Source organism: Trematomus bernacchii, unplaced genomic scaffold (assembly GCF_902827165.1).
Source record: "Trematomus bernacchii unplaced genomic scaffold, fTreBer1.1, whole genome shotgun sequence".
Taxonomy (NCBI): Eukaryota; Metazoa; Chordata; class Actinopteri; order Perciformes; family Nototheniidae; genus Trematomus; species Trematomus bernacchii.
The window spans coordinates 440,001-456,043 of record NW_022987839.1 but is presented as its reverse complement, the minus strand read 5'-3'; the positions used below and the strand labels follow the sequence as shown (position 1 = coordinate 456,043).

The window sequence follows — 16,043 nt, the reverse complement described above, 5'->3', positions numbered from 1 at the left end:
TTGCTATGTAAATAAATTAGCTCAAAGCTAAATCTGGCACTGTTACGCTTGACACATTTTAATGTTTTAAGTGTTCATTACTGTGCATTGTCCCTGCCAAATAAACGATTAAATAAATAAATAAACATGTTCAAATGTTATGGTCATTAAACAAATGTTTTGTAGGTTTATCAGGGTAGGCCTATATGCAGGAATCCTGAAGTCAAATGTAATACCTTTTAAGACCTTTTTTAAGACCCTTTCCATACATTTTAAGACCTCATCGCCACTGAGTTTTAACCGGTTACATTGGCGACACACTTTACTTACCTCACATTTACTATATACAGTATTGATTGTCCTTCCTCCTTATCTTCCAACCATTTGGACGCAAACTTGCATTTCCCCATAACGATGTTGTTTAACAACCGGCGTAAACGGGCCTTCGCGCGCTATCAAGCAGTGAGCGCGCGATGTCCTGTTCAGATGAGGTCAAATCCAACGGGATGCCATAAATAAACTACACAGAATCACACTACACACCTACGCAATGATTACATTCAGGCAGACTTTAGAATACAACCTCTTTGGACAATTGATATACTTATTGAAAACACGCTACAAAATGTAATACCTTGGAAAATGCCGTTTAATACTTTTTAATAGCCTTAATTTTCGCTAAATTTATGTATCTACTTTTTAAGACCCCGCGGACACCCTGATTATGTGCCACCAAAGATAAACCAACACAACCAAAAAGACACGTTACCTATAAAAACATGACAATAGTTGTTTGCTTTCTATATTTTTATTGCAATGATAAGATACAGATATATTTCCAGACATCCAGTTTTATTAAAGTTTACTCCAATATTGCATGAGACAGTCTTCAGAATGAAATTGATCCAAATGAAGACAACTAGGTGATCAAAAGACAGACTTTTGACCATAGATAAAACATTGATGTTTTACAATTTCACTTTTTTATTTCCCCCAGAGATGTGCGATTAGAAGCAGCAGCATAGTGTAATAATACTACAATATACAACAGACCGATACTGTGCGACAGTCAAGAACTATTGGGAGAATTGGTATTCTTTCCTCTTTTGTGAAACGGTTATGCCAATGTTTAGAGAACAGCAACTGGCAACTCAGGACACAGAGATGCACTTTGCCCTTTGGGGAAGAAAACAAATATAATCAAAAAGAAGAAACATGGAGTCAGAAAGTTGAAGAGCTACAAACCGCAGTGGGATTACAGGAGACACTAAAACAGTCTAAGTGAGTTCACTTTCAGGTCAAACAGAAACTGTACAGGAAGCCGTGTGGAATATATTAACTCATTGTTTTACGAGGAGAGATTTTGCCACTGGTTGTATAAGCTCGGGTTAATAACTGACCAATTGTTAGTGAGACAAATCCACGTGGAAACAATCAATGTTACGGTGGGAAATGTAAAAATATACAGAAAAACTTGTATGTAATAAATTCCCACTGTTTTCTAACCCCAGATGTTTCCTTTAAATTTGCTCTTTATGATCGTAGAAAAAACCAAAAGCACATACAAATAAAAATGAACTAATACAAAATGAAAGGAAAAAGAGTTTTATACTTTATTATACTGTTATGTTTATATTTGATATATCCATAGAATCCATATATAAATGATACCATTTCTTATACTTAAATATAATCCTCGCTATGACTAAAAAGAGCCTCTAGGCAGAAAGTGATGAAGGATCTGATTGGACCGCGCTCTGACTGGACATTAAACTGCAGTCTGGATTTTCACGACGGCCTCTGAGACAGAAAACGGTTTACGTTGGGCGTCTAAACGGTTTCATTGAGACCAAAAATCTTTGTTTAGCTACACACTAACAACTTTGTGCTGTGCTTTTTATTTTATTTTATTTATTTCAAAGACGTGAAAGGTTTAAGGAGTTTGACACGGCGGTTACAAAATCAACAAATCAACAAAAACGTACCCTCGCTCTCAACAATCCGCATTGTACGAGCCTGCATAACATCATTATTAGTCGTGTTTGGCACTAGAATCAACTTTATATCTGGTTCGGTTTGCAATAAACAGTTCATTAGAGAATTAAACATCTTCTAGCTTTAGCGGTACAACAAATGCTGACAACCTTTTGAAGAAGAAAGAACGCTAAGCACGCCAGCTGTGTCCCAGCTCGCACTATGGTCAACATCTTTCTGGCATCACCTCAGCTAGCTGTACTACTCTGCTCTAATAACACTCCATCCAGCCACAACATGGTCGACTTTAGGTTTCTTCGAGTAAACTTCAGGGTTTGGTCCATCTGGCTTGGTTGGGGTTTCAAAGCAGACATGCTGGTCAGTTTGATTGGAAGGGAAACTTCTCCCCAAAATCAAAGATGATATTTTTTCTCTTGCCTGTATAGCTGTTCATCAATCTAGCTTGTTTCTGTCTTTGGGAGTTGCTGTTGGAGATATCAGAAGGAGGATGGCTCCCTTCTCTCGGAAAGATTATGGAACTACATGGCACTCGACTCGAATTGAAACACTTAACGCCACTTTCCTATTCCGGAAATCATGACCCAGTGTCTCAGGATAATCCTTTCACTTTCTACCGAATCACTGCACAGAAAAAAGTGTGCACGTACTCAAGTTCTAGTGACAGGGTGAGATGTAAACATTAATGGTGTCCTCCTCAGATGAGCTTAAACAATATAAATTGATAAATTGTACAACAGGTTAGAGGAAAATGTGTGTCTTTGATTTTGGGGTGTACTGTTCCTTTAAGCGCTGCCAGGCTGCTGGCATTCAACAGGAAGTGGAGCGTTCTCCTGTCACCGAAAGAACGAGGGCTTTTTGGCTAACGTGATTGTACCAACAACATGGAGCTCAAAGACAACAGAGGGGAGGGGGGGGGGGGGGGGGGGGGGGGGGGGGGGTTGGCTCTGACACAGACTTTTAAAGAAAGGGGACATAAATAAAACATTTGGAGAGGAAACAACACCAAAAGAAAGTGACGTGAGGAACAGAAAGGACAAACTTTCCTCAGGCAAACAAGTCGGTGGCAGTTTTCGTTTTGACATAAATAACATGTGGGTGGGAGGACTCGGATCCTCTGTAAGGCTTCTTTTAGATGATCCCCCCATTGTCGTAGCCATTATCTATTTTCCCCTACGTGTCCATCCTGGTGCTGTTTAGTGGAAGATCTCAACACGAAGAGATGGAGCGGCTCCTCGGCCTCGGCAGGAGGGAGGGAGGGGGGGGGGGCAGAGAGAGAGAGAGAGAGAAAGTGTGATGGGATTGTAAGAAGTTTATGTTTCAGCAGTCTGGGGACTCGTCTCATTCTCCCCCCCTTCTTTCCTCTCTTCCTCCTCCTCTTTCCTCTCTTCCTCCTCCTCCTTCCTCTCTCTCCTCCTCCTCTCCTCTCCTCCTCCTCCTCCTCCTCCTCCTCTTTCCTCTCTTCCTCCTCCTCCTCCTCCTCCTCAGTGTGCTGCTCCAGCTCCTCCTTGGTGATCATCTCAAAGTCGTTTCCGTTGCTGTGCTGCGAGCCCTCGTCCTCCCGCCGGTCGCTGTCTGTGTCTGAGTGATGCTCCGCCCCCGTCCCCCCCCCCCTCCACCTCTTTACTCTCCTCCACCTCTTTGCTCTCCTCCTCTTCCTCCTCCTCCTCCTCCTCATCGCCGTCCTTCTTCTCACTGTCAGACTTCTCGTCGCTGTCTGATTTCTTGTTGCCGCCCTCGTCCTTGTCGTCCATCTTGTCCTTCTTGGCTCTCGGCCCCTTGTAATCGTGAGTGTAGAGCGGGCGGAACGAGTCGATGAAGCCCACGTCGGCCGTTAGGTTGGGGAGGAACCAGAAGTGGTGGCGTCCGGCCGTCACCACCCAGATGATGAGGAAGAGGATGCAGCGAGCTGAAGACAGACAGAGAGGGATCAACTTTAAACTACAGCTGATTAAATACAGCAAAGTATACATCTCTTCTGTGAATGAAAAACAATAGAACCGCCTGTGAGTGAATGTTTGCTTTTATTTTAATTTGCATTATTGTTAATATTACTAATTCCCTTTTTTATTTGTTTTTCTATCTAATTTTCTCCTTAAAAAAAAAAAAAATACATTTGTATTTTTTATTTGTATTTTCTTATTTCAGGGTTCATACACTTTTTCACCAATGATTTCCAATGACTTTTCCATGACCTTTACCTAATTTTCCATGACCAAAAACATTCCTCTTTCTCAGCAGTACCACTGGTTTATTTTGACATGGAACAGGAAAATAAGGTCTGCATATGAAACATGTTGTGCCTATCTAAAACAAATCAAATAGTAGGCTTACTAGCTTCTACACGCTAAAGCAACTAAAATCTCTCACCAGCAAAATACCTCGTCAGTTAAATGCCATTTTACGTTTCATTACTATACGATACAGTATGTATTATCATTATAGTATTACTATTTCAGCGATTAGATAAAATATAAATTATATTTGATGCAACTTTAGTTACATTTCCATGACTTTTCCAAAACTTTGGGAAAAATATTGTTTTCCATAACTTCTCCAAGGCCTGGAATTAGCATTTTGAATTTCCATGACTTTTCCAGGTTTTTAATGACCGTAAGAACCCTGTTATTTATCTTAATTACATATTTTTTCATTTTTCAAAATTCATACATTTATGAATTACATTACCTTTGAATCACCTATTTATCCATGAAAATAGGAAATTGTACACAGATAATCAATTGATGTAACATTTGTTTAATCAATTATTCAGCTAGCCAACAGTCATTTATTTATTCATTTTAAATGTTGACAGTTTTAGCTTCATCACTTGGAAATAATTGTGGAAGTCTAGAAGTCATTGTAATCCTCCCTATGGCATAACTAACTAACTACTTTGTAATTTAGCTTCGTTAAGGATGAACAAAGCTGAACCTTATTGGTACTTCTCTTCTCCTAGTATAAGGTTCATGTTTGTATTTGTTGTATTTAAGTTGATGCATGAGACCAGTACGTTTAAAATGAACTTTCTGTACTCACCGACAGCGAGAAGCAGAATACTGGCCACGAAGCAGCCTGCGGCTACACTCAGATAATAAACTCCAACTCGCATCTCTGCCGGCCACAGAGGGAACAGCGTGGCTGCGATCACTGCAATGACTGAACACACACACACACACAGTGAGTGAAGAAAGTAAAATAAGCTAAAATATATTCTTGTTCAAAAGAAATCCATTTATGGTTTTCAACCTCCGACTCACCGAGTATCAGTCCCATGGCGAACGTCTTGAAATGAACAGGATCGTAAATCCAGACAAACACCTGAAGAGAAGAGACGTTTCAGATCACCATTCATTAGGTTGTGTTCAAATCTGGCATCATATGCAAAGGTCTTTTATTGATTTCTTATGTCTAAAAATATGTTCACATGACTGTTGCATATCAGTCGCCAGAAATTCTGATTGGGGTTTGTTTCTGTCCACTCACCTCGTTTCCGTCTAGAAACAGCTGTTCCTCATGAGGCTCCAGTTTGAATTTCTTCTTCACGTCTTTCTTCTTCTTGGGAGTTCCAGGACTGTCATCCTGTGAGAGTTTTAAATAGAAACATATTATAAACAATCTGCTAAGTTCACAATGAATGCAGAGTTTTAGATGAATAGTTAGCTGGTCAGACCCATAATGCAACGTCACCGTTCATTCACAGAGGAAATGTTGGCTGCTGCAGGTGAACAGTTTTAGCACGCCTGCCACCATAACATTTGGTTTTTGTTATCTTAAGAAATTACATTTTGTATTAATGATAAGTTAGAAATAGTTCATGATATGCTACTGACTCAGATTTCTGCACAGAATTTAGAAGTGGCATACAAAATATGTAGGGGAAGGGTTAGGGGGGAAGAGGTGGCCCTGGCATTAACACTAGGCAAAGGGATTGGGTGAAGGCGTTATTTCCTTTCCTTCTGTCAAGAATAGACCAGTGTTCCCTGGGCATAAGGAATATGGATCATTAAAGCCCCTTCCCTTTAGAAAATGTTACCGCCTTAGATATTCGCAGGTGATTGATTTGTTAGAAGTCTTTCAAAGCAGGACTGTTTACCCACTGCCCCTGATTCCTAAAGATCTGTGCAGAGCAAAGTCAACATCCACCTGTTTACTGTCAGGACCAGCAGAGTCTCTGATTGGTCATTACACACACATCCTGTTTTTAATGGATCCCACTGACAAAGCAGCAATACAATACTAAATATTCATATTGATGTTTTGAGACCACCCATTAGATCCTCTAACGGGGACAACACTTTCTTGATAAGATAGATATATTATGGGTTTGTTCTTCAACATAGAGGTCAACAGTGTTGAGTCACGTACGCTCTTCTCCTTCTTGGTTTCAGCAACTTCGGACTCTTTCTTCCTCTCTTTCTCCTTCTTCCCTTTTTTCTCCTCCTCTTTGCTGCTGTCGCCCTTGGTCTTCTCCTTCTCCTTCTCTTTCTCTTTTTCCTTCTCCTTCTCTTTCTCCTTCTCTTTTTCCTTCTCCTTCTCTTTCTTGATCTCCTTCTCTGGTTTTTTCTTCATCACTTTGAGAGCCCGGTGGAAGAACTGCTTCTTCAGGAGCCTACAGAGGAAGGAGAAACATTTCTGGTTACTATGCTCTCTTTATTTAAAAATGTTTTAGTGTAAAGGAATTTCCATCCATGTACACAAACTCAGAGCTCATGAAAATGATTTTAAACCGATATACCAGAAATATATTTAAGCAATAGCTCACGACAGGCCGTGGTATATGCTCATTATATCACAGCTAACTGTGATATAATGAGCATATACCACGGCCTGAAGTGAGCTATTGCTTTTATAAAACGGTTACCAAGTGTGGCAATATGAAAGAAAAATACACACTCTAATTTAAATAGTTTTTATTAGTAAATAATGATGTTCAAAATAAAATAGTCCCTCCGTTGCCTTCTGCACGAAACATAGTGCGAGGTGGTTGCTATGCAACAACACTAACAGCTAGCGAACATATTAGACAGAGAGCGTTGATCCATTATTTGGCTATTTATTTACATTAATGTGTATGTTGCCGTTTATGATGCACCCACTGAAAAACTGTCCAGCATCAGTAGCATGGCTTACGTGGTTACTTGTATAGGTTGAGGTTGTTCTAGGCTGTTGCTTGGCGTGGCGAGAATATTGCTCCACTTTCTCCGGTCCCCGAGATTCGGCTTCCAGTAGCTCTGGAGAGAGCTTTCGCACCTGTGGCCACTAACGGTCATCATTTCTCTGCTTTGTTTCAAGACCCGCATCAGAAAGCTTTTGAATGGTGATACTTTTCCAGTTGGTCTACCTGCTCTTCACGTAGCTCTACATGTCGTCGTTTAGGTGCTTTTTGTTCTGGAGATAGGCACTGCTCAATCCACTCCTCCATAGTAAGACCACCGCGGAGGTCGAAGTTAACCTTACATTTTTCCATCTTGAGCTTTGTTAGTTTGGTAACGGACGTAATGTAACAGTTGTAACGGTTGTAGCTTTTTCTCAGACGCGGAGGGATACTGACTTGTTGTGAAAAGTAACTACAATTCTACCCGTGATATAGAGTGGCGAAGTCCCTCCCACTTACTTCCGGGGTATGGGACCTTATTCCGGAAAAGTTATGCATTGAAGTCAATGGGGAGAGAAAACTTATCTTTCGATCCCGTTTGAATTGTGCCATGAATTACACATATGATGTTTGTCAATCTTAAAAAATCATTTCCATGTCAAAAAAGTCACAGTTTGTCGTAAAACTGTTGAAATATAAGACTATGAAAAATACGTAACTAGAAAGACTACAAATCCCAGAGTCGCGTAAGTGATGTCACAATTGTTTACCTCCACCATTCAGATACCTAAGATCAGCGCAATATAGATATAATCTATCTATATGGCGCTGGCTAAGATAAGATAACTTTAACAAGATGCCTGTGTGCTTAGTACCAGGTTGTTATTATACCAGCAATGGGTCTTGCTCGTTCTTTTGCTTCCCGTCTGATGAAACGACCAGGAGTGGCTTGATCAAGTTAGCTACCTAGCTAGTAGCTAGCACGTTAGTTAGCATTACAGCCTTGTCATTTTTATTAGCCTTAACATGAAGTAACATTAAGTAACCCAAAATGTTAAACAGTAAGAGTAGTAGTCATATTTCGTGAACCCTTTGAATAGTACTGTCACCGGTGTGATCATTCTATAATACACCATTTAATTCCGGGGGAGAAATGCTAACGCTAACGTTAGCATCGGCGATCTTTTCTACTTCATGCTATCTGCACAAATGGTTGACATTAAACATTAAAACGACCAGGCAGTTCAGAGAGAATCAAAGGAAGGCAGGCTTTGCATGACATTCTTCAGGACGTGTTTCATTGTGGTGATAGTCAATCGTTTGTTGACAAGACAGTAGTGACGGCCATCTTGGTGACGTGTGTGGTTGACCAGAGATGTAGTTCATTGAGCCTTTCACACAAACAAATGTGTTACTTCACAGTTTTACGACACATTTTAATTTTTTTGACTTGCAAAATTATCTTTTAAATTGACAAACATCATATGTGTAATTCGTGGCACAATTCAAACGGGATCGAAAGATAATCTTTCTCTCTCCATTGACTTCAATACATAATTTTTCCGAAATAAGGTCCCATGGGGCTCAACCGGAAGGGGAGGGACTTCGCCACTCTATATGCTCATTATATCACGGCTAAGAACCAATCAGATTGCTTGATTTGACTTGTCCGTTTTATAAGATCATTTATATATTGCTTGAATGTTTTTTGTTCGTTCCAACACTTCATCAAATAAGACAATTGGTTGGTTTTCTTCACCTTCTATGACAGTAAACTGAATCTCCATCAATTTGAAGACATCTCTGTTTTTCCACCATTGTTTTCATGGCCGTCATAGACCAGTAAGTATTAGATCAAAGATAATGAAATATCATTATTTGCAGTCCTACATACTTATACTAGTATTACAACCCGGGTATATATATCAATTACCTAGATACCTTATGATGTTAAAAGAAAATCCTACATATGACTAAAGGTTATTCTTGTACGATATCAAGTGTGCAGCAGAGTGTTGGAGCGCACCTGTTGCAGTAATCCACCACAGACTCCCTGGTGGTGAACAGCGCCTCCTCGCCCTTCTTAGCCTTCGCCCACTTGGAGTCCAGCAGGCAGTCCACGGCCTTCGAGGCTACGACACAAAGATGGATATTAACAAACACAGAGTGGTGCAGGGACTCAATATTCAACCTGTTATCTGGACAATAATTTTAAATAGTCTAAAAACAAAGAAAGAGACAGATAGGAACTTTTTAACATTGGACGTTCAAATGATTTGAAGAGCTTTTGTTTAGTTAAGTTTAGAGAGCAGTGTAAGTGATTCAATCAATAAAGTAGCAGCTGAAGGAGTAAACATTGAGCTGAATGTCACAATAAAGTGCTGTTAAGACGAGGGAAACTGCTGATTTAGCATGTTCCTCATCTCGAACACATCTTATCATTTTTTATATTCTTGTAAAAATAGATCGCCACTTTAAGATTGGCTGCCCATCCCTTAATCTGACAGATCAAACTTGAATAATAGCTGCAGGCTGTGGAGCTCTATTCCCAGTAGGTGAGAGCCTGTAAGGTCATGTGATGGTTACTGCGCCTCAGCAGTCATAACCTTTTCCACGAACAACAACGGAGCAAACAGCATTTCCCAAGACTGATATGTTGGAATATATCTGTCAGTCTTGGGAAATGCTGTTTGCTCCAACATGCCACAGAACAAGCAAATACTGTGTGGGAGGATCAGGTCTACGATGCAGCGGAAAATATTTGATTAGTCGGACCACTCTTCAGTAAAGAGGCACAGGGTTTTCCCTAAAATACTAATTTGGAAAACCCAGCAGGCTTTTGGTTTTTGTAATAAAATCGAATGCAGTCGCACTTCTGTTCAGTAAATCCATCAAATGTCAACAGAGGGCAGGAAGTAGGAGTTGTTTTGCCAGCTGCCTCACATCCAATGACTGAGCACTTACCGATGAAGTAGTCGACTCGATGGCCCATCATGTTGGTGGACTTGGTGGGACAGTTAAATCGGAGGTACTTGGCCACCGCCTTCTCATCCTTGGTGGGCTCGCTCACCTCCTACAAAACAATCAATCAATTGTACTACAATGTTATTAAGTTTTTGAAAACACAAAAGTAAAACAAATACATTAACTTAACCCTTTTGGCTAATCAAGTGATTGAATAACTAACACATTTAAATAACTCATTTATGCAACAACCCTGTAAAGAAAATATGACCATAAGTAGTCCTGCTTGTTGATTTAAAAGACTGCCTGCAACAGCCTCACGCAAGCAGAGATAAGTCTTTCATTTGTACTTGACCTGTGCATACTACATTATAACTTTTGCACAAAAATCCAAAGTTTTCTTATATGGTTGTATTGAGAGGTGACCACACGTTGTTTAAATGATGTTGCAATCTAAGTGGCTAAACAGAAGCCTGCACAGTGCGGACCTCTAGAGATTCACATTGTGTCCGGTTTCATAGTGTATCAGTAGCAATAACATGGAGTGGCCAAAAGTCATCCACACTCCTGAACACATCTGCAGTGTGTGCCGGCCTGCAGCTCTGAAGCACAGGCCAACACAGAGGGAGGAGAGCATCAGCACAATGAGAGTCAGTGCTGCTTTCTCCAGTCCAGCTGGCTCTGAGCAGCAACACGAGGAAGACGAGGCCATAAAACAAGCCTTTGTTTAAAGAAGCAGGTATCAGTCGCTAAGCTCAGTTACATGAGACCCCTACACAGAAAGCCCCCTGTCCCCGTCTACACGATCTACCTGGCATAAGCACATGCGGATAAGCTGCTCTGCTCCAACAGCAATAGTATGTGAGGACAGATTGCTACTGTTCCACACCAAACACAGGTCCTTTCAAACATATACTGTAAGTAACAGTTTTGGCTTAACTGTGAATACGGCAAGACACAATGGGAAATGCCGAAATTTCAAAAAAAGGAGAAAACGGTTGTGTAATTTGGCATGGTCATCTCAGAACACTTCTCTGAAAGCATAAAGGAGATAACAGTAGGCCTATGTGCCTACTAGAACATGACCTACTCCTAGTTAGCACATGCATTACAAACACCAGCCACAAACTAATGCAACAGCTCTGTATTTAAACATTTCTACATAAAAGTTACGGAGTTGCAATTGTTTCAGAGAGGTGTTTGTGGCGCTGTTGAACTGTTTTGATTAATACTGAAAAGAGGTTCTACCCTTTTGGGGTAAATTGAGCATTAAAAAGCTCTCAAAACAAAACATTATAACCTTCTTGGATTGTTGTAAGACAGTTAGGGCAGGCCTGTTCTTAATTAGAGAGCACTAGGGATGCTCCGATCGATCGGTCACCGATCGAGATCTGCCGATACTCACTCTCTACCGATCGATCGGTGCTCTCTAAACATGCCGATCGCGAGGGCCGATCGCATGACGTAAAATACATGACACTTTTCTCTGTGCGCAGCAAAACAAGCTCGCCAAAATGGCATTATTTTAAGGTGTCCGAAAAAGACAGTAAAATAGCGGTATGCAACGTGTGTGTGAAGCAGAAATCCTGCAGCTCCAACCGCTGTGACGGAGCGGTGAGCGGAGCAACACACAAGAGTTAGACCTAACACACTTAGCTATTTTATCTACCTCTGGAACAAGCTAAACTAGTTATAAATATGTTTATTCTTCACTGTCGGCCTCACACATTACTGGATCAGCGAGCTGCATGAGACGATACTGACGGGCTGTCAGGAGAGGGAGAGCGGGGGAGAGAGAGAGGGAGAGAGAGGAAAAGAGAGCGCTTGCTCATTTCTCCCGTGTTATTATCCAAAGTGAATGTAAACTTGAATAATATACATAATTTGAATGTAATAATTAAGTTGATTGTTGTTTGTGGAAGCTCCAGTGAATGAGCCCCATTAACTGAGTTTTAAACATCACTTTAAATGGAAGATTTAAAGTAATGTTTAAATCTTCCATTTAGGCCCCGCCCACTCCATCGGATCGGCAGATACTGATTCCGGCGATCGGCCCCAAAATTGGCGATCGGAGCATCCCTAGCACTAATTGTCTAGGTGTACACTGAAACAATAATTTTGGCTTCATGTCAAAACTTGAATTCTGTGATGTAAAACACAATTACATGGCATTTTAATAACACAAGCTAGTTTTAGTTTCAGGTATGCTCATAAATGAGATAACAGCATGTGTGTGTTATGCAACTGAACCTCGAACAGACAGGAGAACTATACAGCTGCCATTAGGAGGAACTCAGTCTAACACAACGATCCTGCAGTCATACCGTCATTCAGGTAGACTGCTCATTTTGTTTGTGGTTCAGCTGAACACAAACGTAATGAAGGTAGGATTTAAAGCAGGCCTGCTGAATTGCAGAGTATTAGTTTCAGCTAGATGCACTTCATAAAACAGGTAAGTAACATTCTCGGTTAAAAATAAATGTCAGACCCTAAATGCTGTAAGGTAAAACACAATTGAATGGTATTTTAGAGATCATGAGAAAGTAAGGCACAACATATATAATTGTTGTCTAATACAGAGTGATGAAGTTAGTAATGAACAGGACTTTTTAATAGTATGTGTCGTTATTCAGCCGAGCTTAAACATAATATTACAATGTCAGCTTAATGCCATGCAATACACACATTCCATATTTTACTAAGCACAGCATATAGAGTGAAAAATCATCTTTTGCACAATTTCTGGGTCCAATACCATATTACAGTATACTAATACAGTATGTACAACAATAATCTCTATAGTATGTTCTGCAACTGCTAAACAATCCACATGCAGAATGATGCAATACTTTCACAATAGTCTTGACATCAACCATACTGAAACTCAAACAATCAACTACACATGAAGAAAGCAAAATGTACAGTATGTTTCAAATGTCCACTTCCTTCTAATCCCTCCCTAGTATGACAATAGTCATCTAAATCACCACAACCTTTTTTTTTACTGACATGTTTTATCACACTGACATGACTTTTAGAAACTTCAACACAGCTCGTGAATGAAAACTACAATCACACTTTATCAAAATGACTCCATACAAGTCTTAGCATATCTGTGTCTAAGCATATGCTTCAATGGGCACCTGGAATGGGAGCTTGTTTGAGTCTTCCTCATCTTTTAAATACGGGTTTCAATTTGTATGTCATGTTTTTGGAGAAATATATGGGATCCTAAAATGAAACTACTAACACCTTGTTTAAAACAATGTATTGGAGTGATGGGAATGAACACGTAGCCACTCTTAATAAGCTGTTGCTTTAAAGTGAAGAAATGCTCCAGTCTGGGAGGCCTACCACTTCTCTGCTACCTGCACATTATGTTACAGAACAACAGTATGATGTACTGTGTTGCCTCATTAATTTAAATTCCCGCAGATTGCCCCACGTTATGTAAACACGTTTAGTTAGAGCTGACGCAGCTAAGCCTGAAAACGTTAAGTTTACTCAGAATAACGATGGTGCACTGTGGAGACACTTTAACAAAAAGTACTACAACACCATTATCGTGTTTATGTTAGCGTGTGAGTGCTACAGGCGATACAGATAATAAATAGCTCCAAAACGTCACATCAAAAATAAAAACACTAACATTTGTTTTCGCTAGCCAGCTAATGCTAGCTACCATTAGCCGTCAACTGGCTTCATCCGCAAACGGTTAACGGCTCCCCACAAAGATGCTACCGGTAACAAACGGCACTCAAACGCTCCTAAACAAGGACACGGCTTTAATTCGGTGTCCCTTAACTTCTAGAGGGGTAATTTGTATGAGTTCAGTGATGTTACCTGGATCCGTTTCTTGTGCTTCCTGCGCTCCGCCATGATCCTCCAACTCAGCTCCTCCGACGTGCGCGAACCTGCGCACGCGCATAGATAGTGTATTATCGCGAGATCTTGCGATTTAGGGTTGAAGCCTTGAAGCCTACAGAATTTAGCCCATGCTGGGCATAGATGTCACCACACCTACACAGGCCCAGTCTGTCACTTTATTTGACAAAATGTGCTTACTTATAAATGTTCTATGCATTGGTTTTTCATGCAGGTGCTCGAGGTTCAACACCGGGGGAGGGACATATTTTGTCTTCTGTTATGCTGATGTTAAACCTGGAGAAATTGCCCCCCCACCACTTTTCTAACAAAGTGACGCCCATGTATGAATATATATTCACACAATTCAGAGGGAAATAGTGTACGTTCCACTGCATTTATTTGTTTCCTTAGTTACTTTGCAGATTTAAATAAATAATAGGCAATCGTAATCTGTTACTATTGTTTTTTGTTCTTTGTGTTACTATGTGTTTTTTTTATTTGAAATGCAGATTTATGAAATTGAATCCTCACTTATTTATTCCTTACCATGACAGATAGGTAGTACTGCAGGTTCTCAGTAGAAAAACACTTTATTTAAAATACAACAAACGCAAGAAAGGTATCAAACATTCAAACATCTCACTTTGATTATTCTGTAACCATGTAAAACCATTCCCATAGTATGTCTATGGTCCTTATAACGGCCTACTGGATGAGTGACACTTATAGCAGCTTAAAAAAATAAGTTTGTTTAAAGCTACAATCAGACTTTTAGAGGCCTGTTGTGAATAATGAAAAATATCTTCTTAGCTCTTAACTCACACATCAGTTTCACTTCACTTTTAAAAATATATTCACTTTTATATATAAAAAACAATTATTAAGCTGACACCTGGGCCTAATGGGAACTGTGCATTAAATGGCAATGTTTAGCAAGTAGTAAAAGAAGCATAATCAATCCAGTAAATGTAAACAAATCCATCACTGAGGCAGCTTGATGAGAGCCTTGCAGACTGGTGAAGTTTTTTCATCTGTCCACATGTTCAGTCCTGATCAGGCTGTCTCGCTGCAGGCAGACGGAGGGGAATTGTTTTCTGTCTCGTGAAGGTGATCTGTGGATTTGAGGACTTCGGGGTCTCTTGGACTCGCCAACATCTCGTCACTGGTGCAGTTGACAGGAGAGCCGATCTCTGAGGAGCGGTCCGCAGCTTTCTCTGGAGTGGCCTGCAGGGCGGAGGAGGAGAGCGGCAGGTTCATCATGTACAGCATGTTGCCCATACGCCTGGACACCTGAGGGGGAATAAGGAGAGTTTAAATATATTAGATGTATTAGTGTTTGCAGATGTGTCTCCAAAGACATGAAGTAGAGGACAGGAAGTGCTGCAGATGTTGGTCAACATCTGTATGACATCTGTTTCCTCCATTTTTTACAGAAGACATTTTGAAATGTCACAGTAGGAAAAGCATGTGTACAAAATAAACCGGTTGCTGGCTGCGTTCCATTTTTTGGAAGCCCAGGGAACTCGATATTTAAAATAGAATTTTCATTCTTATTTTAAAAGTCAGAGAAAATTGAATTTTCCTTTTTTTAATTAAACATGACATCAAAGGAAGCAGGTACTGTTGTTAATATTGCATTTTAATTTTCGAATTTGTATTAGCATTTAAATATAGTCCACTGTACAGCAGGGTACAATCTTTAAAATGAAATACAGCTTTTCTATTTTTTTTTCATTCATTTATTTCATTTTCAGCAACCCCTGTATTTTACTTTGACAGTCAACATATACCTCTGATAGTTAAAGAATAATCAGTAAACCTAGTTCTACTATTACAACATTTTCAACCAAAACAAATTAGACAAATGATCATATATTGTATAGATATTGAATCCATTCAAAGTTGCATTAATTGATGAGTTGTTAGCACAGAGGCATTCCTGTATTCTCAGATAGCACACATCTCACATTTTGTTTATGTGTTTAATCCCAGTGTGTTTCTCCTACCTGTGAGCGGATCTTTAGTGCTGGTCCCAGTTTGAGCCCCAGTGTGTCCAGCAGATGCTCCTCTGACAGAAGGGGCAGCGTCTCCCCGTCAATCATGTGGTCCTTAAACGTCTGCAGAGAGATGCCACACAGCATTA

The 16,043-nt window shown here is 40.1% G+C and overlaps 2 protein-coding genes across 2 annotated transcripts in view; both read right to left on the bottom strand.

Moving 5' to 3' along the window:
- Nucleotides 1–2,919: 2,919 nt before the first annotated feature.
- sec62 (SEC62 homolog, preprotein translocation factor) lies at nt 2,920–14,003 on the bottom strand. Its single transcript, XM_034153015.1, is given in 9 exon segments — nt 2,920–3,583; nt 3,585–3,880; nt 5,011–5,130; nt 5,232–5,292; nt 5,458–5,553; nt 6,340–6,583; nt 9,096–9,201; nt 10,034–10,142; nt 13,877–14,003. Coding segments are annotated over 9 exon segments (1,521 nt in total). The 5' UTR covers nt 13,913–14,003; the 3' UTR covers nt 2,920–3,130.
- A 950-nt stretch (nt 14,004–14,953) lies between these two features.
- samd7 (sterile alpha motif domain containing 7) overlaps nt 14,954–16,043 on the bottom strand; it is a 5,322-nt gene continuing 4,232 nt past the window's right edge. The window contains exons 7-8 of the mRNA XM_034153014.1: nt 15,907–16,017; nt 14,954–15,190 (exon numbers count right to left, since the gene is read on the bottom strand). Coding sequence (XP_034008905.1) covers nt 14,954–15,190; nt 15,907–16,017 — 348 coding nt within the window. The remainder of the gene's footprint in view (nt 15,191–15,906; nt 16,018–16,043) is intronic.